The 1922-nt window shown below is 64.5% G+C and overlaps 1 protein-coding gene across 1 annotated transcript in view; it reads right to left on the bottom strand.

Moving 5' to 3' along the window:
* The window catches only part of LOC104385533 (cerebral cavernous malformations 2 protein-like), a 3336-nt gene extending 2343 nt beyond the window's left edge, over positions 1–993 (bottom strand). The window contains exons 1-3 of the mRNA XM_009994001.1: positions 964–993; positions 538–705; positions 8–216 (exon numbers count right to left, since the gene is read on the bottom strand). Of these exons, the coding sequence (XP_009992303.1) occupies positions 8–216; positions 538–705; positions 964–993 (407 nt within the window). The remainder of the gene's footprint in view (positions 1–7; positions 217–537; positions 706–963) is intronic.
* Between the last annotated feature and the right edge of the window lie 929 nt (positions 994–1922).

The raw sequence follows: 1922 nt of genomic DNA, 5'->3' as shown, positions 1-1922 counted from the left end.
GGCGGACGTCGTCTGCAGCGGCAGCTCCTGCAGCTGCTGTGGGGGCACAGCCGTGCTAGGGGTGGGGGACACCCGGAGGTGGGGGGCACCCGGAGGTAGGGAGCACACGGGGGGAGTCAGGACCCCTCTTACCCTGGCCGTGTCCAGCAGCTGCAACACCTCATCCCGGCTGGAGGGGTTCAGGGACGCTGTCACCCATGTCAGGTGACCTAAAAACTGGAGGTGGGGGCCACAAAACTCAAAGCATTTGGGGGAGCTGGATGTGTGCACCCTCTGCACCCTATGGGCCACAGTCCCCCTAGAGCACCCATATCCTGCATGCATCTCCTTGGGGTGCAGGGCACCCTGCAATAGGGGGTCTTCCCTGCTCCCCCAGTCCCTTCCTCTCCCTCCCCGGCTGTTATCTGGCCAAGGAGGGGACCAGGACCCTCCTGGACACGGCAGGTGGTGCCCTCTGCCTGGTTGGTGGCCTCATCCCCCTTGTCACACCCAGGCAGGGACCTCAGACATCCCTGGGGACCCTCCCCACCCCCTTACCTTCACCTCCTTCTCCACATAATCGTGCAGCAGGATCTGGGGGTCGATCAGGTAGTCGGGGGGGTAGAGGGGCACGGAGTGCAGCGGGCGGCGGTACACGCTGCTGCGGGGCACAGGCCTGCGGGCAGCCTTGGGGAACACCAGCCGCTTGATGGGTGACACGAAGCCCTGGCAGGGACAGCGGGCACAGGGACGTCAGCACTGAGCACCCAACCCCAAGGTCCATGGGTGCCCAGTGCCCCAGGAGGGGCTGGGCACCTCTCTGCTCCCTGACCCCAAATTTGCACCATTTGGGCAGTTGTGGGGACCCCACCTCTTTCTGCTGCAGTGTTCCCCATCCCACCCTCATCCTGGTGTCCCCATATGTCTCACCCGCTGTCACCCTCCTGCCAGCCCCCCGGGACCCCCAGCCTCAGCCCCACGCACCTTCTTGCCCTTCTTGGCCTCACAGTCCATGGCCTCCAGCCCAGCCGCCCCCACCGCCCCGCTCGGCGCCGCAGCTTTTTCCTGTGTCGGAAACTCCACCAGGACGGCTGGGATGTGAGTTCCTGCCCCTCCTGGGGCGTGCTGGGACTGGGCTGGGACTGAGACCAGGACAGGGACAGGACTGGGACTGGAACTGGATCTGGGACAGGTATCAGGACAGTACTGGGACTTGGACTAGGACTGGGGCTAGGACCGGCATTAGGACTGGGACCAGGAGAAGGCTGGGGCTGGGGCTGAGACTGGGACTAGCACCGGGGTTCAGGGTGGCCCCTGGGCTGGGGCCGGGCTGGGATTTGGGCAGAGCGGAGGCTGTGCTCAGATGGGATGGGCCTGGAGACCCCCCAGGTCCTGGGGGTCGGCCGGGGCTCGGCAGGGCGGAGGTTGGTCCGGTAGTGGCCATGTCCTTCCTCCCCACACGCTGCATCCTGCCTGTGCACCCCTTCCCTGCCGGTCACCGTGCCAGGGCCACCACCAGCCAGGGCCACCAGCACCAGATGGGCAGCATCATCCCCAGCATCCCCAAGCACCCCAGGACAGAACGGCAGTGTCCTGCCCCACTGCAGAGCCCTGGGCCTGAGCTGACAAGAACAGGTTCCCAAGGCAGAGCTTATTGAAATGAATTTAATATCTCATGTTGCAGCAAAATTAAAAATATACAAAAAGTTTGTGGTATACAAAAAAGTCTCGGTACAGAACCCAGCCTCCCGCTCGCCCCCCGCCCGCGCCGAGGGTCCCAGAGGAGAAGGTGGCACACAGAGTATTTACAGTACGTGACAGCAGCCGCCAGGTCTCGGCACCGGGGCGGGGGGACAACCAGGAACCTGGCTGAGACCTGCCAGGACGCTGCCCCCCAGCAGCCCCCGCCAGAAATCAACACCCTGGCCCAAACCTCTACCCAC

The sequence above is a fragment of the Chaetura pelagica genome, unplaced genomic scaffold (genome assembly GCF_000747805.2).
Source record: "Chaetura pelagica isolate M959 unplaced genomic scaffold, ChaPel_1.0 scaffold493, whole genome shotgun sequence".
NCBI lineage: Eukaryota > Metazoa > Chordata > Aves > Apodiformes > Apodidae > Chaetura > Chaetura pelagica.
Note: the sequence above shows the minus strand (reverse complement) of the source record. Positions and strands in the feature narration are given on the sequence as shown.